The sequence below is a fragment of the Aegilops tauschii genome, chromosome 3 (genome assembly GCF_002575655.3).
Source record: "Aegilops tauschii subsp. strangulata cultivar AL8/78 chromosome 3, Aet v6.0, whole genome shotgun sequence".
In the NCBI taxonomy this organism is placed as follows: Eukaryota; Viridiplantae; Streptophyta; class Magnoliopsida; order Poales; family Poaceae; genus Aegilops; species Aegilops tauschii.
The window spans coordinates 399,214,195-399,238,733 of NC_053037.3; the positions used below are offsets into that span (position 1 = coordinate 399,214,195).

The 24,539-nt window shown below is 47.1% G+C and overlaps 1 protein-coding gene across 1 annotated transcript; it reads left to right on the top strand.

Moving 5' to 3' along the window:
• Nucleotides 1-6,850: 6,850 nt before the first annotated feature.
• Nucleotides 6,851-8,635, top strand: LOC109759530 (uncharacterized). The gene is made up of 2 exons (XM_020318352.4): nt 6,851-7,252; nt 8,188-8,635. The coding sequence occupies exons 1-2, from the start codon at nt 6,933-6,935 to the stop codon at nt 8,402-8,404; spliced, it is 537 nt and encodes a 178-aa protein (XP_020173941.1). The 5' UTR covers nt 6,851-6,932; the 3' UTR covers nt 8,405-8,635.
• Nucleotides 8,636-24,539: the final 15,904 nt, after the last annotated feature.

Here is a 24,539-nt window from a genome sequence, read left to right on the forward strand (position 1 = left end):
AAACTACCATGTCGGAAAAGTGCCTGATTCGCGTCTTCTAAACGCCTTTCTGACAGGATGGGCCCACCTGTCAGCATTAATCTTCTTCCTCCTCCTCTCTCTCTGGCATTTCCTCGAACACATCGTGTGTACTCCGCGCTCTTCCCCATGGCAAGGCCCCGGCGAAGCACCTCTCTGACGCTGGTCGGGACTGGAGACGGCGGCGCAACCATGCCGGCTGGAGTCGCCTCGGTCGTGCTCGCGTGCCGCGGCCTTGCGTGCGTGTGCAGCAGCCGCCGCCACCACGTGCTGGACGTAGTCGCCGTGAGCGTGCGTGCAGCTGCCGCCGCTTGCTGGCCGGCTGGAACCGCCTCGGCCGTGCTGGCGTGCCGCGGCCTTGCGTGCGCAGCAGCCCCCGCCGCCGCGTGCTGGCCGCCGTCGCCGCGAGCGTGCGTGCAGCGCCGCCGCTTGCTGGCCGGCTGGCTTGCGTGCGTGCTGGCTGGCCACTGTTCACCACTCACGGCTGCCTCCGCCACGAGCGGCCATGGCTGGCCACAGCAACGGCTTGGCCGCTGCCATGGCCAGGGGCCGGCCACAGCCACGACGCGCTACATGACTGGATTGCTTTTTTGAAAAAAAACTAGGGGCCCGATTGCTTTTTTAGCCCGCTTACGTGTGGGTCCAATTAGTCAGAAAGACGTTTAAAAGAGCCAAATCGGGCTCTTTTCAGACTTGGTAGTTTTTAGTCAAGAATTAGTGAGAAAATGGTAGTTTTCAGCACAAATTTGTAAAGTGGTAGTTTGTAGGCACGGTTCCACGAATTGTAGTAGTTTTTTGTTAAATACTCCAGATACATCAGCTCCGCCTGTTCGACCAAACCAAAAATCAACCAGTCATCACAGATCAATGAATCAACCAACAATCTGTGGTTGATGACTGGACTCTCAATGGCACCGAATAACGGCGACGTACTTGCAACTGGTGGTGCCACTGGATGTCGTTGTTGTCGAAGCCGACGCGATCTGCTGCTGGCGAGGCCAGGGCAGAGGCCGCCGTCGATGGATACCATGTCGATGGGGCCGAAGCCGACCTCACCGAGGAAGTTGGAGGTGGATTTGTGACGGACATGAGCTCGTCCAGGTGATGGCTTGCAGCCTTGTCATCGCCAGCATATGTGAAAGGTCCTCCAAAGAAGGCAACCGCAGGTTCTTCCCTGAGCGCCGCTGCCGCACTGGCCCCGGCCGAGGCCGCACCTCTTGCTCCATCATAGCGGCGGTCGCTGCCCTGTCTGAAGCACGCGAGGAGGCCCATGAATACGGACCGGCAGCTCAGGAGGACCTTCAAGCCACGGACTCGGGAACCACACCGAGAGGGGGAACATACCCTGAGCGAACCCCGGGGAATTGCAGAGGGGAGCCAAGTCGGCGGTCCTACCAGAGGGGAGTGAGATGGGATCTCGACCGTCACGTTGGACTGTACATAGGGGAAAGGAGGTGGATGGGCTCAGCTAAACCGAGGGAGCAAGACAGCCATTCTGTACTCTAGATTTATACGCTGGCAACCTTTGATGGGTCTCTCCCTTGATTGACCCGTCAGTTACGGGGCGCAGAAGAGGAAGGGGCCGCTCTTTTCGGTGACCATGGGATCAGCCGCGTGCAGCGGAAGGGAGGAAATACAAGGATGAGAAGAGATCAGATGGGTGCAGTTGGCTAGGCTAGATTGAATAAACGCCTAAAACAATTATGATGACCCACTCAGATTGGAAACGATTTGTTGATTATTTTTTGCTGAGGTGGAGGCTGCATGTTGAGAGAATGCTGATGTGGCATCATGTTGATGTGGATAGTGTGCATGTAGAGAGAATTGCTCCTAGTGGGGATCAACTTCTTAAGAATGTAAGATGCGTTGCACGTTGCCTTAGATGAGACACATTTCATTTCCCACCTTCTGGTTCAAATCTTGTGCCGCCTACCTTTTTTCCGTCTCGCTTCTCCATGTGCGTCGAGGAGTGAACACTATGCCTGCGAAACACCGCCTCTTATGATCCGGTACAGGAGAGGGGTGATTGAGTTTTTTTAGGAGCGTGACTGCTGTTTTCCTCCATCGTGGCTGAGCACGATGACTTCTTCCCCGACGTTGACCACCTTCTCGGCAGCGTGACAAACGACACATATGCATCTTCTTCCACTACACTGTATGTCTCCTATTCCCTTTTGTTTGGGGTTGCATCCGGTCTAATACATGTATCTATCCATATAAATATGTTGTTTGAATGTTATATACCCAATTGCATGACTGCTTACATCATTTTGTTATTTGATGCGATTTTATCATCAATACTATGATGATCATGTTTTATCCACTGTTTTTCTAGATTGAACTTGATGAAAAATTGCTCATTATTCAACAATTTAATGGCTAAAATCTACTCCCTCCGTTCCTAAATATAATTCTTTTTAGAGGTTTCAAATGGACTACAACATACGGATTAATATAGACATATTTAGAAACATTATAACCGCACAACTTTCCAGCCCTCCCAGACCATTAGCATCCGTAGCCGTCTGATCATAACTCGAGGCGTTTTATTGGCCGTCCGATTGTCCAGCAGTCCCACATTCGCTCCCTTGGATCGCTACCAACGAGCGCTCACCTTTTGCTGGGCCGCTGCTCTGGTGACATTTTTGGGCCTCTGGTATTAAACTGGGCCTAATGACATGTAGAAGTCCTTTCTCTGTGCAGCTCGATAGGTACCGGATCCTCAAAAAATAAAAAACAAAGCTCGATAGCTACCGAGTATGTTTCACGGTAGAGAGCCCATTACCCGGTTGCTGTGCAAGACCAGAACGACTCGCCGGTCGATGTCATAGCCTGTCGCTAGGTTACGTGCGGGCCGAAGAGGGCGATGTGGGCGCACAACGCCATCGTGCAGCTCGGGCCTCCCGGACCGCACGACGATCCAGAGAAAGGCGAAGCGACCGTGCGTTCGGTGAAGCAGACATGGGGATGAAATTCAGTCGCGATTGAAGGAAGCAAATCAATCGTCAGTTTCTGCAAGCATTCATCACGGCTGAATTGCGCCACTCGCTGGCGGCCATTAATACAGGTGTGTGTTTCTGTTTTTCCAATCTGCATACAAGCGCATGTATATAATTCGTCACCGGAACCCTTCTTCCTCCTGCAGCAGAAGTTAAGCAGGCATAGTTCTCAGACGCGTTGCCCACCGCTGGCGTCTCCCTCCTGCTTGCCTCCTCCTGACCCAGCCGACTGTCACTCTCCTTCGCCTACTCGATCCCGATGGTATCCGGGGCAGTGAGATATGTGCGGCGGCGATGATTAGGGAAGTAGAAGGGGCAAGAACTAGACCACCATCCTCGCCCTGCGCCTGCGGCCAAGCACCGCGAAAACCGTCAGTCAGGAACAACAAGGTACTCCCTCTGTAAACTAATATAAGAGCGTTTAGATCAGTAAAATAATAATCTAAACACTTTTATATTAGTTTACGAAGGAAGTACATGGTTATCTGCTACCTTTTCTTCACTGTGGTCTCTACTCTGTTGCCCAATACCTTGGTCACAATTGCTCAGTACACCCTTTAATTTCCTAGCTTAATTATTTAATTTCAGTTCGAGGTTGAGGCGTTGACGACGAGAAATAAGTGGACATGTTCTCTAACCTTCTCATGCAATATCTAGCAATTGCCACTTCAAACTTTGCCATGTAGAGTACCTTTTCCATCACGATGCATTTTTTGAGTACTCTCTCAAATTACAGTTCCCTAGGTGCACTTCGGCCATACACTCCGGCCACTAGAAGTCTCCATGATTGATGCTTCCTGATATCTGCATGCCATGGTGCAGAATATGCAATGTTTTGGAATCAGTATATGAAATTGGTTGAACTTTTGATTTGATTTGACTATCCATGCATATATAGGGCTATAGTTGAGTAATTGGTATCCAACTATTCCATGTTCCAGTCGACCTAATACTAATTTTTTGTGTTGTCTGTAATCCTGAATTCTGATTCGAGATTATAAGAATACAACTTATGGAAGATTATGTGTCTTTTGTAATTTCTCACCACTATGAGGCTCCCTTAGGTTAGAGATATTATTAAATAATAACGTTGCTCCATAATGTGAGGTAAGTCAAAGAAAAGTATTTTTCATGTATGTTTTGGAAAGTGCTGCGTCATTTCTTTAGCATCATGACATACATGAAAAATACTTTTAAAGCTCGTCTTCAGGTTCACTACATGTACCAGATCTCCACTTGGAAATACAGTTGGTGTGTTTCTGGTTTGGAAAACGGATGCTATCTTTCTCTATGCTTTTACACTTGAGACATTGTAATTTGAATTGTTCAGATTATATTAAATGGATGCAATCAGATTCCATATTTGTGCTAGAGATGGATTTCTGGGCATGAACGAATGCTTATCTTCCTGGAAGAAAAAATTGCACCTGTTAGGAATATCAAGGTTCTTCCTGCTCTTCATGAGGTAGATGCTTCCCACGTTTTGAAAACCTAAATGTACTATCACTAGCTGGATGTATGATGCTCTTGCACAAATTGGTTTGAATATTTTTCTGGGTATTTAATTTTCATGTTTTGTATCATAATTTATGTACAAAATTTAATATCGATTTATTGTTAAAATAGACGGGCACGGCAACGCGCACCTTCATTGATCTAGTTTTAGAGTGTAAATCCACTCATTTTGCTTCGTATGTAGTTACTTGTTGAAATCTCTAAAAGGACTTATATTTGGGAACGGAGGGAGTAGACATCTAAGGGCATCTCCAACACAGAGCCCTTGATATTTGTCCCATGAGCCAAGTAGGTTCAGATGCCACCATGGACTGAATGTAGCTTGCGGGGGAGCCAGTCGCTTGAGTGAAAAAAGCAAGAAAAGAGAGAGAAGAGATGTAGCCTAGACGCATAGGCCATACAGCTCACCAATCCATCGCGGCTCACTTCATGAGGGCTACGTGTGCGTTGGATGAAAGTGAATTAGATGGTTCTTCAACTCTATGTGTTGATGCCATCTGTTAGAACCGCTTCGTTCGCTCTCTGGAAACCGCTCAAGAGAGGCTACCGGAGGCGACCTTCTGCCTTCCCTGTCGATAACAGCGTCGCCATGGGTCCTCATCCTCTCTGTCTGCCGCTTCAACGGTGGGAGCGGACAGGGACCCTGGCAGTTTCTCTTCAGAAGGGGATAGGATAGGCATAGTTTTCAGTAAGATACATCGATGGTGGAGACGGTGCCGCGCCAGAATTATCTGCTTCTGCTCTTCCTCCATCTTGGTGACATTCTAATGGGCGGCATCGAGGAGTAGGTGGCTTGGTCTTCTTGCCTGTCTCCAGATCCGGTGAGATTTGTGTCCAATGGTCGACGCACGACACCCTCCCGGGTGGCGTTGGCGTCGATCAACTATTGCAATTGTGTTTGCTGTCTTACAATGGGGCGTGTGGGTAGTGGCAAGTAGCGACGTTCCTCTTCTTCGACCAAGTCAGATGAAGTTGACGGCGTTGAGATTTAGCGGACACGGGGAAGAACCCTAGCCGACGTGCCACAATGACTCGGTCTCGTCGCTTGTGGCGGTCCGATTCATCAGCTCGAAAAGCATCCTTGTATGTGAAGGTGCTCCTTCAGATCTGGATATGACGACAACTCTCCTATTTCTTTCGTGTTGCCTCGGCGACTGCGGAAGACGATGGTGGACGACGGTTCAGCGTGGCACAAGATTCTCCCGGAGTGAAATTCTAGTCTTACTTCTTATGAAGTCTTTGATGTAATATTGCAAGACATCTATGTATGTCTCTTATGGTGACATAGTGTGTACTCTTTGTAATCCATTTTTTAATGAAACTAGAACAATGCCCGTGATATAAGTATTATAGTACGTTAGTTTGTGATTTACCTGCTTATAATATGTGATTGTGTAAATAAATGTTCATCAAATTATGCCCGTGCTATACCTTATATTTTTCATCAGAAGTGATTTACCTGCACATAGTATGCGATTGTGTAAATAAATGCTCATCAAATTCTACCCATGATTTATCTTATATTTTGATCAGAAGTTTGGTAAGTATATTAAAATAGAATTGGTTCAGAAGGTAAGTTAATTAAGATGATTGCTTATTGTACGGGAAAGGTTGAACGAAGGCGTGGTAGGAAGAAAGATGAAAGGAGACCTTACGTTCATTTTAAGTAGTAGAGATAGAGATATGTGTGATTACTTAAAAGAAAAACTCTATGTGCTGATGTGGCTGGCTGGAGGCGCTGCCAGAATAGTTCATGCCCTTATATGCGTGGATGGCTGGATGCCTGGATGGTTCATGACTTGTGCCGATCAGACTAGTCACAGTGGGGAGTAACTTGGAGTAGTAACATGCATATGTTACTACCTCTATAGTGGGGAGTAACATATGTGTTGTGTCATGCATCATTTCATTTATTAGGTTGTAGACTCATTTTTTGATATGTATGATGTTACAGTAACTAGTTATGTGGTTATGTTACCACATGTCTCTTTTTCTTTATTAATTACATGCTTCATCATCTATTTTGCCTAGATAAATATAAGGTTATCATCTATGTTACTCCCACCGCGAGTAGTAGTCTTAAGCATCAGCACTCGTGAGTCCTGACCACGTCGGCAACACAGCCGCCGCAGGTTGTCCAGCCGGATCGACGGACGCTGTCGTATCATACGGAGCTGTTGCCGCCCTGGTGCTTGTACGGGCATAGCGTGCCGAGCCGGCAGATAGGCCGTGATGAGTGGTGAGCTGATGACCTCGCGTCGTGTGCAGGCCGGCTCGACCCAACTCCCTCCGCGTCCATAGCGACCCACCCAAACCGTCCCGCCGCACGCACCCCGTATTATCATACCGCCTCCTGTTCCCGCCGCAGCCCCCGCGACCGACAGGTTCACCCCGAGAGCGATGCGGCGAGACGCGGCCGTCGCCCCCGCGGCGGTCGTGACCTCGCCGCAGATCGCGGCCGGCGGGACAGAAATGGGGAATGCCGAGGCGGTGGCCATCGAAGTCGACTCGGCGCCAGCGCCAGCGTCGGCGGCCATCGACATCGACCTCGAAGCGGGGGGCGCGTCCCACGGCGTGGCGTGCCGGATCTGCCACCTCAGCCCCGAGGGCGGCGACGGGCCTGGGTCGGAGGTGATCCGGCTCGCCTGCTGCTGCAAGGAGGAGCTCGGCCACGCGCACCGACAATGCGCCGAGGCGTGGTTCCGGATCAAGGGCGATAGGTAAGACCTCCCTCCCTGGCTCGCTCTATCCTCTGCTGCATCGTGCTGCTCGCTTCTTTCCAACGCGGTATGAGTTGTCGCCGAAGTGTATGCTAGCTGCTTGTTGTAATTCCTCGCAGAATGCCGTACAAGCGCACTGGGCGTGTGGCTTCTCCCTCCTAGGCCAGGAGTTGCCGTTTTATAAATGTGAATGATCTTGACGTTAGCAGACTAGAAGTCAGGAATACAGTGCTCGTTCTGAAATCTGAACGGCTATAGGGTCAAAGTCTATATTATATAGGGGAAAGCTTCAGAGTTCATAGGGCAACACGAACAGTTATCCTGTTAGCCACTTAGCCAAAGTTGCTACAAAATGGAGAATGTCGCGATCTTGCGTCTTTGATACGGCAAAGTTTTAGCGTCTTAGGTTTGGCCAAGCTTCACTTGCTGTTGCTTTTTGAAATGACGATTTAGGTTGGAATGGACCTTCGGAAAATGTATGGAGTGTTGCTTGGTGGCCACCTTAATATAGAATCTCTTGTTTTTTTTTGGAAGGGTTATTGTCCTGAATGAAGCAAAGGACTAAATTCGTTCCTTCTGGATCCTGGCTGGGATTATGCTTTTCACCCTCTTGTATGTCGTGACTATCTAAGCCTTTATGTCACTCTCGAGATGTGAGTGGCTTCCCTTTGGCATTGGCGATATGAGATATTTTTATCAGATAAACCCAATCGTTCTTTTGCTCTTGGCTGGGTCAAATCAACCAAAATATCCATAGGCGAACCAAACTATCTTCGTTAATTCAGTTAGCATTTTCTTAGCAACTAACCAACTACCAGGGTCTCTGCAGTTATTCAAATTCTCATGCTTTAACAATCTTGTATCAATTTGTCCTGTGATCTCTCTGAAACTTGCATCAAGTGGCTAAGAAATGCAAAACTTTAATTACTACACAGGCGCTGTGAAATTTGTGGTTCAGAGGCCAAAAACATTACTGGCCTGGAAGTGAAAAAATTCATGGAGGAATGGCATGGGCGAAGAATGGCAACTACCGGGGCTATGGTAGAGAGGGAAAGCACTTGCTGGCGGCGGCAGCCGTTTTGCAACTTCTTGCTAGCTTGCTTACTGATTGCTTTCATGCTTCCCTGGTTTTTCCGTGTAAATATATTGTGAGTTATGCTGCTGGAACTGGGTCATGTGGAATCACACGAATTGTACAGAATTTATAGGCAGAATCACAACACAGTTCCTCAAGTTTTTTTTCTCTCAAAATTGTCCATCTGGGTATTTGTCCTCTTACACTCATTACTTAAAATCCAAATACCCCTGTTTGGTAATAAATGTTGATTTGAGATTCTAAAATATACATCTGAATCAAAGAGGCCTAAGTGGCTGATTTTCTAACCTTGTATGTTTCGGTCATGATCAACTGACCAATAACGCATCTTTCTTGACGATGGTATGCTCCTTACGACTTTTCTTCCTTATTTTATAACCACTGCTGACATGGGCAGCAAGATTATTCCACACGCGAAAGTGAGGTATTTGTAGTAGACGTTATCCAAATGTCATACCTTCTTGCTTGCCAAAGATTTGGACTCCGGTAAATATTTTTATGAGACGATGTGCAACATTCTGGTAAGCCTTTCATTAGCTTGTTGACTCTGTTTAACATCATCGCAGCTTCCAACTTTTTGTTGTAAACCAGGAAAACTTACGGGTTCTATAAAGTTTAAGAGTCTGGGAGGTGTGCCTAGTGAAAAGTTCAGAAGTCTTGTTCTCCTCCTGGCATTTGATGTGTAAAACCATTTTTGAAGTCCTTGCATCAGAAAATATGTCTACAAAGTCATACTTATTCCCACACCTCCTAGGTACTACTCTGGACGTAAGTATATTACTCCCCCCGTTTTTAAATATAAGCCCTTTTAGAGATTTCGACACGGACTATATGCGGATGTATATAGACATATTTTAAAGTGTAGATTCACTCATTTTGCTTCGTATGTAGTCCGTACTGGAATCTCTTAAAGGACTTACATTTAGTAACGGAGGGAGTACCTTTTAAGAGTGAAATAAAATAGATCTCCAGTTCCAAAGGAGACGAAGTGAACTTATAAGATCTTTCCAACAAGACATGGATGCTTCGAAATGCTTGAGTCTGCAACAACAGAGGCATGCACCGCTTGATCCCCGCCCTTGTAGATCACATCTTAGATGAGTTGAAGGCATGAAAGGAGGCAGGTGCGGTGTACATAGCTTTTCCTGAGTAGTTAGTTTAAATTAAATCATCCTTTGGTGTGGTGTAGTCAGTGTGATTGCATGGCATTGTCGAGGACTCACTTGTAAATCTATTTGTTGTCTTCTATATTAAATATGATACTACATCATTGGCGTACTCTGAAAAAAAATAGATCTTCCCCACGAGACGAACTAAACTTATACTAGTTAAACACACTTCCCCTGACCCCCGTGTCGCCCGAGCCGGGCGACTCGGGGGAAACCTAGCCGCCGGCGACCCGGCACTCACTCTCCGCCCGTCCCCGCGTCACCGCCGCCGGAGGGCCGGTCGACGAAGCCGCGCCGGGCCCTAGGATGGTGGCGGCGGGGCCATTCTTCCATCTCCCGCCCTCCGCCCCCCTCCTGCGCCAGATCTGGGTCAACAGTGGCGGCGGCCTCCACCGGCGGTGACGTCGGCCTCCCCTGGCTTCCCCTGCTTGCTGGTGGCGCGGGTGGTCTGCCCCGGCCGCAGTCCCCCATGGTGGCTCCCTGTCCGCCCCGATGCGATTTGGGCGTCTTCTCCGGCTACCTGCGGTGCTTCGGCCGGCCGGACGCTGCTGGGCCCTGCTAGCTGCGGCTACATCCCTCCCGACCCCCATCCTCCACCCCCTCTGCTTGAGCTTCAGGTCCGCCTCTTCGGGAGGCAACCATGGAGGCTCCTGGTTGAGGTTGTGCCTTGTAAGTGCATCTAGTGCCTCTTAGTGATTTTGGTGTATTGAAGACTTATAGGTTAAGGGACTGATGCGTTTGTGAGTGTACACAGGTCTATAAGTCTACGAGGAGTTTGATATTTACAGAGAAAGTCGACCCCTAAAAATAAATGTCTTCAACTGAAGACTTTGAATTTCTGAAGACTTTCTGAAGACTTTGAAAGTGAAGAAATTGGTGTGACCGTGAAGACTTGGATTTCCTGCGAGGAACATGAAGCGTGAAGACTTTTGTTTCCATAGTTTCATTTTCTCTTTCTTGAGTCATAGGAAACACCGTACTGTTAAAGGGGGTCGAGGAAAAACGAAGGAAAAGTTTCCAAGTGATGCTCATCTCAAAATCCTACACCTACCAATCCTTTCGAGTGAAGCCATTGGAAATCTCATGCAGTTCAGTCAATTTCTTCAGTGACAGAGACGAAGTTCTTCTAGTCTCTAAGGAATTTGTTCTGACTGAGGAGTTAGGAATTCGCCAGTGCGGATTGCCTACAAGTGAGAATCATGATAGCCCTAAGGAATTTGATAGTCAAATTTCCGACCGTTGCTGTGCTATGCGCCAGCTGTCCCAAAATATCTACCCACCTAACGGTCGTATCATTGAAGGACATTTATGTCTTATCATGTCGGACTGCTTCCTAGGCTATAAATAGCCGCCCCCTACAACCAATAGCTGGTTGGCTGTTCCGAGAGAAACTGACACTTGTCATTAAGAGCATCTCATCCTCTGAGGACTTTGAGTGAAAATCATCAAGTGAGGAAAACCCGAACCCAAACACCTACAAACCCAAAGTGATTGAGCATCACTGAAGAAATTGTTCCTGTGTGGATCCGACGCTTGTTACCTTTGAAGACTGTGCATCTTCCATATGGTTAGGCGTCATGGTCTAGAGCATACAAGAGGAAATTGTGGATCGTCGAGTGACCGAGTTTGTGAAGGTTTGGAAGTCACCTGAAGACTTACCACGAGTGATTGGGCGAGGTCTGTGTGACCTTAGCTCAAGGAGAATACGGTGAGGACTCTGTGTCCGGGACTGTGTGTCCTCAGGTTTAAATACCTAACCGCTCCAACCAGACGTATAACTGTCACAGCAGTTGGAACTGGTTTACCAAATCACCGTCTTCACCAAGCCTACTGGTTCTATTTCCTCAACCCTTCCATTTCCTCTTTACTGTGTTGTGTGCTTGTTCATATCTGTTTGAAGACTTTGACTGAAGACTTCAATTTCCTCAGTCCAATTTCGTCAGTCTGTTTGTCTTCATCCTGTTTATCCTGTGCTTACACTTTCTGTACTCTGTGTTTGTTTTCATTTCATCATGATGCCTATGCTTATGTTATGTTATGACTGCATCTGAGTACTTATTCTGCTGCAAGTAGTTCTTCGCTAAGGAATTTCCTCACCCTGAAATTCCTTAGTGAGGAATTCATAAAAATCGCCTATTCACCCCCCAGTCCAATTTCGTCAGTCTGTTTGTCTTCATCCTGTTTATCCCGTGCTTACGCTTTCTGTACTCTGTGTTTGTTTTCATTTCATCATGATGTCTATGCTTATGTTATGTTATGACTGCATCTGAGTACTTATTCCACTGCAAGTAGTTCTTCGCTAAGGAATTTCCTCACCCTGAAATTCCTCAGTGAAGAATTCATAAAAATCGCCTATTCACCCCCCTCTAGTCGACTTAACGCATTTTCAATTGGTATCAGAGCAAGGTACTCCCTTGTTCTGTGTAATTTTGGTTTAACCACCTGGAGTTTTAGTTATGTCGACCGCATGTATGATCAAGTTCTCTGCTGGGTGTCCTACCTTCGATGGGACGGACTACCCCTACTGGAAGAATAAGATGCAAATGCATCTTGAGGCAATTGATAACGATCTTTGGTATGTTGTGGAGAATGGTGTCCCATCTGTCACTCCTACCATCAACGCTGCTGACGTGAAGAGATTCAAGCAACTTGACTCTCAAGCGAAGAACATCATATGTGGCCATCTGAGCAAAGGGTAGTATGGCAGAGTGAGTGCTTTGTAGACAGCCAAGCTTATCTGGGATAGGCTGTCCAAGGTCAATGAAGGAGTCTCAACACAGCGTGACTCTCGAGTTGACGTTCTTCGCAATCTCTTCAACCGCTTCAAAAGACTCGACAATGAAAATGTTCAACAAACCTTCGATCGCCTCACTGACATCTCAAATGAGCTTCAAGCACTTGGTGCCACTAACATCACCGACCATGAGGTGGTGAAGCAATTGTTGAGATCACTTGATTCCTTATTTGACAATCTGGCACTGATGATACAAGAATGTGGAGATTACAAGTCACTTGATCCCGCTGATATCCTTGAGAGGCTAAACACTCATGAGTTCCAGCTTGCTGAAAAGAGAGATCTCTATGGACCGAGCTATGGCAGATCACGCGCTCTGAAGGCCAAGGCAGTGTCTGAATCTGAAGGTGAAGATTCTGGTAGCAGCTTTGGTGCTCCTGAAGAACTGAGCCAGAAGCTAGCAATGCTCGTGAAGAAATTCCAGAAGTTCTCAAGACGTGGTCGCTTTGGAAAATCCTCAAGAAGTGATGATTCCTCATCCCGTGTCTACAAGAAGAGACTGTGCCACAAGTCCAAGAAACCTGCTCACTACATTCAAGACTGTCCTCAGTGGGAAAAGGAATCAAAGAAGAAGAAATACAAGGATTACAGTTCTGATGACTCAAAGAAGAAGAAGAAATCTTCAAAGTCTTCATCATCAAAATCCTCGAAGTCTTCATCTCAGAAGAAGAGCAGCTCTAAGAAGGCTCGAGTATTCATTGGCTCTGAAGCTGAATCTGAGAAACATGAGGAAGAGGAGGCATCTGAGGAGTCAGAATCTAGTGTGGCAAGCCTAGCCATTACAAAAAAAACACTTCCATGATGATACGTGTTTGTCACAGTAGGTCACGTTTTCTGTCATGCATGTACATCCATGACAAATTTATGACAGAATCAAGATAGTCATACCTGTGCTGTCGTAGAAGTGTTCCATGACATTACCAAAATTATTGTGACGCCCCCAATTTGACCGTACACTAATCATGCACGCAAATGTGTACGATCAAGATCAGGGACTCACGGGAAGATATCACAACACAACTCTAAAACATAAATAAGTCATACAAGCATCATAATACAAGCCAGGGGCCTCGAGGGCTCGAATACAAGTGCTCGATCATAGACGAGTCAGCGGAAGCAACAATATCTGAGTACAGACATAAGTTAAACAAGTTTGCCTTAAGAAGGCTAGCACAAAAGTAGCAACGATCGAAAAGGCAAGGCCTCCTGCCCGGGACCTCCTAACTACTCCTCGAAGCCGAACTCCATGTAGAATCACCCTCGGGTTCTCTAGCTCCTGGACTCCAGCATCTGGTTGCGACAATCCGGTATAGAAAAAGGGGAAAGAGGGAGAAAAGCAACCGTGAGTACTCATCCAAAGTACTCGCAAGCAAGGAGCTATACTACATATGCATGGGTATATGTGTAAAGGGCCATATCAGTGGACTGAACTGCAGAATGCCAGAATAAGAGGGGGATAGCTAGTCCTGTCGATGACTACGCTTCTGGCCACCTCCATCTTGCAGCATGTAGAAGAGAGTAGATTGAAGTCCTCCAAGTAGCATCGCATAGCATAATCCTACCCGGCGATCCCCTCCTCGTCGCCCTGTTAGAGAGCGATCACCGGGTTGTATCTGGCACTTGGAAGGGTGTATTTTATTCAGTATCCAGTTCTAGTTGTCATAAGGTCAAGGTACAACTCCGGGTCGTCCTTTTACCGAGGGACACGGCTATTTGAATAGATAAACTTCCCTGCAGGGGTGCACCACATAACCCAACACGCTCGATCCCATTTGGCCGGACACACTTTTCTGGGTCATGCCCGGCCTCGTAAGATCAACACGTCGCAGCCCCACCTAGGCTCAACAGAGAGGTCAGCACGCCGGTCTAACCCTATGCGCGCAGGGGTCTGGGCCCATCGCCCTATGCACACCTGCACGTTGCGTACGCGGCCGGAAGCAGACCTAGCCCCCTTAATACAAGCGCGAGCTTACGGTCCAATGCGGCGCGCGCCACTCAGTTGCTGACGTCAAAAGAGCTTCGGCTGATACCACGACGTCGGGATACCCATAACTACTCCCACGTAGATGGTTAGTGCGTATAGACCAAATGGCCAGACTCAGATCAAATACCAAGATCTCGTTAAGCGTGTTAAGTATCCGCGAACGCCGACCAGGGCCAGGCCCACCTCTCTCCTGGGTGGTCTCAACCTGCCCTGTCGCTCCGTCACAAAGTAACAGTCGGGGGCCGTCAGGAACCCAGGCCCACCTCTACCGGGATGGAGCCACCTGTCCTTTCAGCCCCCTCATCAAAATCACTTGCGGGTACTACTACGAGCCGACCCGACTTTAGTCATCACATGTGTAATGTATATAATGTATGTAGTATATACCCGTGATCACCGCCCAGGTGATCATGGCCCGATAGTATAGCACAGCAGACGGACAAGAATGTAGGGCCACTGATGGAAAACTAGCATCCTATACTAAGCAGTAGGATAGCAGGTAGGGGAAACAACTGTAGCAACAATGACAGGCTATGCAACAGAATAGGATTAATCGAAAGCAGTAACATGCTACACTACTCTAATGCAAGTAGTAGAGAGTAGAGTAGGCGATATCTGGTGATCAAGGGGGGGGGGGCTTGCCTGGTTGCTCTGGCAAGGAGGGGGTTGTCGTGGACGTAGTCGATCACAGGGGCAGCATCGGTCTCGGGGTCTACCGGAGAGAAGAGGGGGAAGAAACAGTAAATATAAAGCAAACATAGCATCACAAAGCATAACGTGGTAATACGACGTGTCGGGTGTGACCTAACGTATGTCTACACGAATAGGTGAAGGGGGAAATTCAACCGGGAATGTTTTCCCGATTCCGGACCTGTGCCAGACAGATGACCGGAGGGGGAAGGTTGCTAGTTCGATAGGTTAGGGAGGTGTGGTGGACGAACGGACTGCGTATTTGGATTCGTCTCGTCGTTCTGAGCAACTTTCATATAGAAAACATTTTCATCCGAGTTATGGTTTAAAAGATATGAATTTTCAAAGTTTATTTGAATTTCTGGAATTATTTGAATTTAGCAAAAATGAATTATGACGTCAGCATGAGGTAATGCTGACGTCAGCAGGTCAACAGGTCGGCTGACCAGTCAACCCAGACAGGTGGGTCCAGTGGGACCCACATGTCAGCCTCTGTTAGTCTAATATTAATTTAAACTAAACTAACAGTCTAATTAGAGGGGTGGGCCCCATATGTCAGTGAGTGATTAGTTAATCTAATTATTTTTATTTATAAAACATTTTCCTTTTCTCTTTTTTTTTAAATTTTTGCGGCGGGGCCCGCATGTCAGTGGCTGGGCCTGCCCAGTCAGCAGTTGACTGAGTCAACCCAGTCAACTGGGACCCACGGGGCCCACTGGCAGTGGCCCTGGGGTGGCCCCAGGCCAGCCACGTCGGCGGCCGGCGCCGGAGCGACTCCGACGAGCCAAACGCGGCGGCGTGGCTCGGGAGGGGCGCGGGTTTCACGCACAGGGGGTCTGCGGGGTTGTGGCTGGGCGCGTTCGACGCGGCTCGGCGCCGCGCGTCCAACGGTGGTGGCTGGAGTGGCTGGAACGGGCGGGGGCGAGCGCTTCGAGCTCGCCGGCGGCGAGGTGTTTCGGGCTGGGGCGGGTGCGGCGTTAGAGCGCGCGAGCGGCCGAACTAACTAGCTAGGCGGGTGCGGCACGATGCGGTCGAGCTAACGGGCCTACGCCCATGACCAATTGGTCACCGGAGCCTTGCCGGCGGCGAGCTCCGCGGCGCGGCGTTCGGGCGCGCGTGGGGAAGCCGCTAGGGGGCGCGCGAGAGAGAAAGGACAGGGGAGGAGGGGGGAGAGGCTCACCGCGCGGCACACGAAGGCCGGTGAGAGGCTTAGGAGCAGCAGGTCGGCGCCGGGGAAGAAGGGGGTCGCCGGCGTCCGAAGCTGAAGACGAGCTCGGTGTGCTCGTTGTAGGGGCTCCGGTCTCCAACGGGCTGCACCAGACGCAGCAGCGGGCGACGGCGGTCCTTGGAGACACCTTGGGGCGGCGAGGCGGGCACGGTGGCCGTGTGAACGACGATGAACGGCGGCGACCGCGTCGGGCGTGGGGAAGGAGGAGCGGCGCCGACCTGGGGGGGAAGAGAGAGGCGCAGAGGCCGAGAGGAGAGAGAGAGGGGGGGAGTGGAGGTGCCCGAGGCGTCGCGGGAGGTGGAGGCCTTATCCTCTCGCGGCGATGCCGGCGAGGTGATCCGGCGGGGTCTCGCCCCTGTAGCGATGCGGTCGCTGGAACAGGGAAGACGACCGGGGAGGGGGAGTTGGGCTGGCTGGGTTGGGCTGGCTAGCTGGCCAGCTGGGCCAGTGGGCCAAGGCCCTTGGGGAGCCCGGGGGTTTCTTTTCTTTTGCTTTCTTTTTACTTTTTATTTATTTTTCTTTTCTGTTTTATTTCCAGTTTCTCTTTTATTTTGTTTTAGTAAATTACCAAAGTGACACCTAAATAGATTTTACAAATTATGCCACTGCCACAATAGTTTAATACTTATAAAAATTTAGTTTTGAAAATGTTTATTATTTTTAAAGCATTTAAATAATTGTATTTGCTACTGTTTTATTCATTTTAGAGTATTTAAACATTTTATAAAAGTGTGGTTTCTCCACCATAATTACCTATGCAATATTTGGTTCACTCCGAACATTTTAGTTTTAATATTTGAAAACTTTTATTGTTTTCTTTTATTTAAATTTTGAATTTGTTTCAGTTCTGAACTATCGAGAGTTTATCAACAGTAACCGCGGTGACATGGCATCATTAGCAGGGGATCACTGTAGCTTAATTATCCGGGCGTCACAATTATCATCACGGAAGTGTCCACTTCCATGATGATAAATCGCGCGTCATAGAAGTTCTTTCGTCAAGGGTGACCGACACGTGGCATCCATCGTAACGGAACGCTGTTAAGCTATCGGGTCCGGTTTTGGATTCGATAACCCGTTAACAGCCCCGACCAATGGGGATTTTCCACGTGTAAAATCATCATTGGCTGGAGGAAACACGTGTCAGCTCACCATTGGGACAGATGTCATCCACTCATTGGACCCAAAGCGCCTATGATACGTCGACACGTGGCACGACCCAACAGAGGCCCTTTCCTGTGAAAAGGCCGGCCCGTTTGACTTGGTCAAAAGGTGGCGGGCCGGCCCACGGCAAGCCTGTTAACGGCCTGTTCGCATATAGCCCATTTACAGCCCGCTAACCCAGGGCCCGTTTACGGCCTATCCGAATTAGGCCCAGTAGCGTCATCTGGGTCGTCCAATATAATTTCAGCCCGTTTTAACTTCCGGCGCATGTATGGCCCATGACGTCTTTTGGCCCATATGAGGCCCTTAGTAACCCTCAGCCCATTAACGGCCCATGGTAAAACTGGCCCGTAATGAACAGTGTATCACTTTATACCCATTAACGGCCCTTATTCCGTTGGGCCGTTTTCAGCCCATGTTATCTTTCGGCCTTCTTAGGGCCCATTTATTCTTGGGCTCATTTCCAGCATTCGTACTTTCGGCCTGTTACTGTCATTTTCTGCTTGTGGGCCAAATACAGCCCGTGGTTACAGTCGGCCCGTTTGTGGCCCGTTAATACGTTGGGCCGTTTTCATAGCGTCATCAAATAAGGCCTATTAACGATGGCCCATTATGGTCGGCCCATGAACGGACGATTTCAACTCTAGCCCATTTATGACCATAATGTGGTCTCTTATTGGCCCATGTTTGGCCAACCGATCATACGGCCCGTAGAAGGCCCATTGATGATACGGCCCGTAGAAGGCCCATTGTGTCTACGCCCCGTAGAAGGCCCATTGTGTCTACGCCTCGTAGAAGGCCCATTGTTTCTACGGCCCTTAGAAGGCCCATTGTTTCTACGGCCCATAGGAGGCCCATGTTAACTACAGTAAATATGTAGCCCATTGTTAATGTGGCCTAGTTTTAAAAAATAGGTTATTCCGGCCACTAGCAAACCGCGGAAAAAGAACTGCACTGACTACAAGAAAACAAATAAACAAGACAACGGAAATAAATAAGCAAGTAACTTACGCTAGGCTATCACGGCTATTACACATATTATATCCACTGGGCATCAAAATTCGCCACAAATGCAAATATAGGGAACAAAGCAGCATATAAACGCCGCAGCAAAACAAGTCCAGAACTGAAACCACTTCAGAAGAGCTCAAGAAACAATATCCTGGGTACCCATAATGCTAGCAAGATGCTTAGCAAGCTTATTAACTTTCTCTTGTTTGGCGCTTAAATCCTCGAGCACTTGCTGTTGCACCAAAAAGTATGCATCTGAATTCTGCAGGGACTTCCTCAGTCCTTCGGCTTCCTATCGCATAACATCTGATCGATGTCTTTCAACTTGAAGTTGAGACTCAAGAAGCCGAACTGATTCAGGCAGCGAGTACGAAGAGCTGGTGCCAGCAGTAGTAGCTAGTAACTCGAACACTACATCAAGACAGGACTTTGGGGTTGTCTCAGTGTCTTCAATATAGTTTTTATCAGCTTTCTTGGAGAACAACAGGGATGTCTCACTATCTTGAACCTGATCTGCATTACTTCCTTTACCATTGCATAACGGGGTACTCTTCTCCAATATTTTATCCGCATTCTAAAGGAGAAACAAACAAACACATCACAGGTTTACAATGTAGTATATGAAACTCATTTTGGTAAACCAGTTCAGTAGTAAGGTGGACAGGATAACAGCATGAAACAAACATATATCTATGTAGTATGGTCCCTGTATGGTCTATATCATTCTAGTTTATGTTGCCAAATCAAGATAGATACAGTTCGAATCATATCTATTTAAGACAAAGCAACATAGACAGAATATAAGTGTGGGAAACTACACAGCAATAACAACACTTGTAATGTGCATGGCGTGAGAACATAACTGTTTATTCAATTGAAACTGAAACCAACATAGAGCAAGTTACAACAGCAAACACGTTAAAGAAACAGGTTTAGAACATACCTGTTGCGCCATTGGAGTTTCAATTGCATCCTTCAAATTTGAAATTAGTTGGTATGAGTAAATACAGTGATGCAAGAGCAAAGTAGTATGAAGCATAGCTATGGAACCTGACCTGAGAACAATTCTTCTTCTGCTTTAAGCGTTGACTTGGGTTTCGGGGTGGTGGTCCTCGTGCTTTGGGCACTGCAGTTGCCTTACTAACTGCTCGTGTTTGGGTGCTTTGTGGTGGAGACGGTGCTGTGTCAACGGGAACTGGGTTACTATCTGCTGGGGTTGGGGTTAGAAGGGGTGTAGCTAGTTCTCTGTCCAACTGGGTAGGGGTACAATCTACGTGAGTCTGGGTTATGTGTGGTGGGGCTGGTTCTTGGAAAAGTACAACCGTGGTTCTATCTCCATCGACAGGTAGCACGATCTTTTCTGAAGACCGTGTTTTTACTCCCACAGATAGTGCCATCACCCCTCCAACTGAAATGGATGATAAACAAGAAAAGTAATTGAATGTTCAGACATTGTAAGATAGACAGGTGCAATGGATAGTAGGGAAGAAAACAGGGCATGAAATAATTCACATTTATGTTGTCTAACCAAACAAAATAGCAGGACATAATTTCAAATATATGATGGCTAATTAAACAGGATAACATGACACAATTTCACATGTATGATGGCTAACTAAACAGGATAGAATGGCATACTTCAAAATATGATGACTATGTAAACAGGATGACATGATATAACTATAGGATGTGTCTATTAAAGTGGTTGGCATGCCATAAATCACAAACATGCCGTCGATGGAAACATGATGGCATGATATAATCACAGATAGAATGACATAATTTAAAATATGATGACTATGTGAACAGGATGAGATGATATAACTATATTATGTCTTTAGGAAATGGGTTGGCATGTCATAATTCAGATACATGCTGTCTATGTAAACATCATGGCATGATATACTTCAAATATATGATTTATATACTAAGGAAGTGAGCAGAGGGCAATCGCATATATGATGTGTCAACTAAGGAGATGGCATTCAATATCGTGTATATGATGTAAAAACTAAGCATTGCAATACAACATATGCATGATATGAGTAATATAACCCTGCCAAGTTTGAGCATACACCTCAAGGGGATAATAGGACTGGTCATCTGCCTCTGAATCCTCCTGTGAAGAGCTATCTGTAACCAGCAACATATCTGCTTCACCAGGTAGCATTGTCTGCTCTGAAGACCTTGTTTTCACTCCAGATTTCTCCATCACCAATTCAAATGGCTGATGCACAAGAAGAGCAGTTGAATATACAAACATTGTCGACAAAAGCAATGAGAAATACAAAAAAAGGACGGCATGATATAATTAACATATATGACGCTTGGCTAAACAGCATGGCATTGCATAATTCACATATATAATGCCTTGCAACAAGATAGCATTGCATAATTCACATATATAATGTCTTGCAAAAAGATGGCATTGCATAATTCACATATATGGTAATTAGACACTAAACAGGTGGCATTCACATAAATCATGTCTAAACTAAGCAAATGACATAGCAATGCAAGATATGAGCAACATAACCCTGCCAAGTTAGAGCATGCACCTCGGGGGGGGGGGGATAGGACTGGTCATCTGTCTCTGAATCCTCCTGTGAGGAGCTATCCGTAACCAGCGAGATATGTGCTTCGTCAGATAGCATAGTCTGCTCTGAAGACCTTGTTTTCACTTCAGAATTTTCCATCACCGTGTCAAATGGCTGATGCACACGCAGAGTAGTTGAATCTATTAACATTGTTGACAAATGTAATACGTAACGGAAAAAAGGATGGCCTGATATAATTCACATATAAGATGACTGGCTAAGCAGGTTGGCATTGCAAAATTCACATATATTGTAGCGACCAGACCTCAAATGGTCTGTGCTGCTGTGCACCAGTGTCATCCCTGGATCAGTAATGCTGACACGCACAGTACAAATGGAGGATTTATAACAGAGTAGCAATCACACACTTATTACATCGAATATCTCCGAAGAGAAATAAGTATGATAAATATGGCTTAAGGCCATCTAAATACGATAACAGCGGAAGACTTGGAAGATAAGTGAGTCCATCAACTCCAACGGCATCACTGAGTATAAGACCACGACCTAAGGCACCTTACTCGTCGTCTGAAAAGTCTGCAACATGAAACGTTGCAGCTCGAAACGGGTCAGCACATGGAATATGCTGGCAATGTAACACATAGAGAACAATGAACATAATAATGCTATACTACATGCATATATGGCTGGTGGAAAGCTCTATGGTTACAGTTTTGCGAAAAGCAAATTTTTCCCTATTGCAAAGGAATAAATTTTATTTAACTATCATGGTGGTTGTTGAACATTGAGATGGTTGACAGCATCTCAATCCCAATTAAGTAACATCATTAAACCCAACAAAATTAATTAAAGTAACATGATGAGATTCACATGATAATCCAAGTACTAGATACTCAAGTTGTCCATAACCGGGAACACGGCTAACCATGATTAGTTTGTACACTCTGCAGAGGTTTGTGCACTTTTCCCCACAAGACTCGATCGCCTCCGCTTGATTCTCGCACTACATGATGTTTGAGAAACGGATGACCGAGACATAGTCTTTCAGAAGTGCTTGCACCTTACGTATGGGTAGACAGTTACACCTACTTTCCCCTACATCTGCTAGTCTACCACTGTAAGAGTTCACACAACTTAATCAACTATGCTAGAGCCCATAATAGCTTGCGGCTACACACGGAAGTTTCTAGCATGAATAATCTTATGATCCCTTTGAACCTGGGTGGCGGTCCAAAAGAAAAACAAGCAATCCTGGAATATCCAGGTACCTCAATCCACCCAGATGTGAGTTTTAGTTGCCACCTTAAGTAAACCATTATTAACAATCTCACATCTGTCATGAATATCTCTCAAAACCCAATCCACGTCTACGAGCATAGCATGGCAATATAATAGCAACGTGGAAGTAACTCCCAAGGGTTTGATAATAAACATGGCAATAGGTACTACCTCAACTACTTCCCAATTCCCACAATTTAATTAGATCCTAATCATGCAATGTTTGAGGAATAGATCTAATGCAATAAAAACTGGGTATGGAAGGTATGATCAAAGTGTTACTTGCCTTGCTGATGATCCGCGAAACCTAGCGATTCAAAGTAACAAGCGGCGCACTCCGGGTACTCTATCGCAAACAAACAAGCAAACAATAAGTACTCATCTAATGCACAGGTAAAACTCGAATGAAAGATCCAACCAGAAAGTTCAACTTAAGAACTCCGGTTTGCAAAAAGAATCAACTCGAACGAAGCAACGAAAGTGAAACGGCGAAAGAAACAAGCTTCGTTTACTAATCTGGATCTAGGTCAAATTTTACAGTAGCAAAAACTTGTTTGAGTAGGTTAAACGGAAAGAGAATTTCGAGACGAAACTCTAGGCGCTTGAATCGCCTGATTCCGATAAACGAGCGAAAATTTAAACGAAAACGAAGATCCGATCAGAAATCGAGATCTGAAAAAAATCAGGAAAAATCCGACGAAAAAGAAAAACTGACGAACGGTTAAAGAACGGACGTTCGTTAACAGAGAAAATCCGACGAACACGTTCATTGAAACGAACGGGTCGGTGAACGTTCACAAAATAATAAAACCGAAGAAAATAAACTGATCTAGGGTTTTTTCTAAAAACGAACGGTTTTTTTTTCGGAAAACCGGCAAACGGCATCGGGACGATACCTCGTCGGGACGGGCTCCGGCGGGGTCGGCGGGGTCCGGCGGGGTCCGGCGAGGGGGCGGCGAGGTGCGGCGGAGTGCGGCGGGGCGGCGAACGGCGGCGGCCTTCGGGCGGCGAGGCTCCGGCTCCGGCGGGCTCGGCTCGGGGCGGGGTCGGCGGGTACGGGGTGAAGGGGGGGAGGGCGGCGGTATATAAGGAGGGGGGGCCTGCTTGGAGGAGGGGAAAGGCGGCGGCGGCGGCGTCCGAGCCGGACACGGCGGCGGCGGGCGGCGTGCGCGCGGAGGAGACGCGGGGATGGGCCGGCGGCTCGGCTGGGCCTCGGCCCGGTCACGCCCCCCTCCTTATATCATGATAAATGTTTATTATTCATGCTAGAATTGTATTAACCGGAAACATAATACTTGTGTGAATACATAGACAAACAGAGTGTCACTAGTATGCCTCTACTTGACTAGCTCGTTGATCAAAGATGGTTATGTTTCCTAGCCATAGACATGGGTTGTCATTTGATTAACGGGATCACATCATTAGGAGAATGATGTGATTGACTTGACCCATTCCGTTAGCTTAGCACTCGATCGTTTAGTATGTTGCTATTGCTTTCTTCATGACTTATACATGTTCCTATGACTATGAGATTATGCAACTCCCGTTTACCGGAGGAACACTTTGTGTGCTACCAAACGTCACAACGTAACTGGGTGATTATAAAGGTGCTCTACAAGTGTCTCCGAAGGTACTTGTTGGGTTGGCGTATTTCGAGATTATGATTTGTCACTCCGATTGTCGGAGAGGTATCTCTGGGCCCAGTCGGTAATGCACATCACTATAAGCCTTGCAAGCATTGTAACTAATGAGTTAGTTGCGGGATGATGCATTACGGAACGAGTAAAGAGACTTGCCGGTAATGAGATTGAACTAGGTATTGAGATGCCGACGGTCGAATCTCGGGCAAGTAACATACCGATGACAAAGGGAACAACGTATGTTGTTATGCGATTTGACCGATAAAGATCTTCGTAGAATATGTGGGAGCCAATATGAGCATCCAGGTTCCGCTATTGGTTATTGACCGGAGATGTGTCTCGGTCATGTCTACATTGTTCTCGAAGCCGTAGGGTCCGCACGCTTAAAGTTCGATGACGGTTATATTATGAGTTTATGTGTTTTGATGTACCGAAGGTAGTTCGGAGTCCCGGATGAGATCGTGTACATGACGAGGAGTCTTGAAATGGTCGAGACGTAAAGATCGATATATTGGACGACTATATCCGGACATCGGAAAGGTTCCGAGTGATTCGGGTATTTTTCGGAGTACTGGAGAGTGACGGGAATTCGCCGGGGAGTATATGGGCCTTATTGGGCTTTAGGGGAAAGAGAGAGGAAAGGCTGCGCCCCCTCCTTCCTTCTCTTCTCTCTCC

What these genes read in the sequence shown, in the direction of transcription:
- LOC109759530 (XM_020318352.4), top strand. Translation starts at nt 6,933, where the DNA reads ATGCGGCGAGACGCGGCCGTCGCCCCCGCGGCGGTCGTGACCTCGCCG. An exon ending in TTCCGGATCAAGGGCGATAG is followed by an intron (nt 7,253 to 8,187) that starts GTAAGACCTCCC and finishes ATTACTACACAG; the next exon opens with GCGCTGTGAAATTTGTGGTT.